At 29.8% G+C, this 1,259-nt stretch overlaps 1 protein-coding gene across 1 annotated transcript; it reads left to right on the forward strand.

The window, feature by feature from the left end:
* Positions 1 to 172: 172 nt before the first annotated feature.
* Positions 173 to 777, forward strand: Tsp_15104 (conserved hypothetical protein). Its single transcript, XM_003368433.1, has 3 exons — positions 173 to 254; positions 297 to 487; positions 742 to 777. The coding sequence occupies exons 1-3, from the start codon at positions 173 to 175 to the stop codon at positions 775 to 777; spliced, it is 309 nt and encodes a 102-aa protein (XP_003368481.1).
* Positions 778 to 1,259: the final 482 nt, after the last annotated feature.

A 1,259-nucleotide genomic window follows, 5' to 3' on the forward strand; every position in this document is an offset into this window, starting at 1 on the left:
ATCGCCCATCTGAGCGCAAAAAGTTATCACTCTCTTGTATATCTGAAAAAGATATGTTCACGCGAATGATGAAATACAAACACTGAAAAGTGAAGAAAAGGAAACGGGAGAACTTTCAATGTGCTTCAGTGGGATAAAGCAAGTTAATGAAATTCATACCTTGTTAAATGAAATGGAAGAATGTAGCAAAGGTTTTCAACAATTAGCAGAATCTGAAAAGGAATCAGCTCATCATGTGTCAAACGATTTTATCAGTATCTCTGAAAAATTTCTAAATGGCAGTTCATTTTTTACAGATTTTACAGATGTAAAACTTGAATCAGGAAGGAAATTTCAAAATGAAAAAACAGAAGAATCCATCTCCAAAACTGCTAATTCATCAGCACATGCAAAAACAACCGCTCAGAGTTTTTCTAAAAAAAGTCATTCATCAAAAACTGGAAAACACGAGTCAGATTCAGAAAATCCAAGAAATAATGGCGGATCAGTTAGTAAATAAGCACCATCATAATTGCAATAAAATCTGATTATGAATTCGAACGTTTTCTTTTTTCGTGATATTCATTTTCAAAAGCTCGCTGTACTAATTTTCTGTTCAATTTTATTTTATATTTTCATTGTGCTGTTTAACTAAAGTGTTACGAATAAATAAATAGTTTTAGTGAAGCAACTTTGCCTATATCTTTTCTTTGCATTTTGCATTTCTGAAACCTGGAATATTAATTTTTTTTTTATTTAAAGGATATTATATATACTGTTGTGTTTTGCAATTTTTGAAATTTATTTACATTATTACTATCTATAAATAAACTGCATAATTTTATACTCAGAAATACTTACTCATGGTACTATGGACATGTTTTTTTCTATAATAGTTCGAAACAGCAAACGTATAGCAAGCACTACGCGCGTCAATAAGATTAATTCTGCTCCATAAGTAGTAGAAAATAGTGACAATACTGCACTACAACAAGATATTTTATCAAACATTGAATATTACTATAAATATTCAATGCTCTGCTTAATATGTGTGAGAATCAAGAACAGCTCAAGCAGCAAAGACTAAATTCATTACGTGTACGTACAAGTCGATTCAGACCATTTCAGAAGTGCTTGCATTTATATAAAGTTTCCAGAACAAATATTTTACAAGTTATGAATTCATTGAAAACCGATGCATTTACATATAAGTGAGATTATTTATAATTTATTTGCAACTCTGATAAAAAATGGACATCAGTGAAAGTAAAACTAATTTC

The sequence above is a fragment of the Trichinella spiralis genome (assembly GCF_000181795.1).
Source record: "Trichinella spiralis strain ISS 195 chromosome Unknown Scfld2485, whole genome shotgun sequence".
Classification (NCBI taxonomy): domain Eukaryota; kingdom Metazoa; phylum Nematoda; class Enoplea; order Trichinellida; family Trichinellidae; genus Trichinella; species Trichinella spiralis.

Bases quoted from the DNA above. Each gene is read 5' to 3' on its own strand.
- Tsp_15104 (XM_003368433.1), top strand. From the start codon at position 173: ATGGAAGAATGTAGCAAAGGTTTTCAACAATTAGCAGAATCTGAAAAG. The intron at 255-296 runs GTATCTCTGAAA...CATTTTTTACAG, and splicing joins TGTGTCAAACGATTTTATCA to ATTTTACAGATGTAAAACTT. The intron at 488-741 runs GTTAGTAAATAA...TTTTATTTAAAG, and splicing joins CAAGAAATAATGGCGGATCA to GATATTATATATACTGTTGT.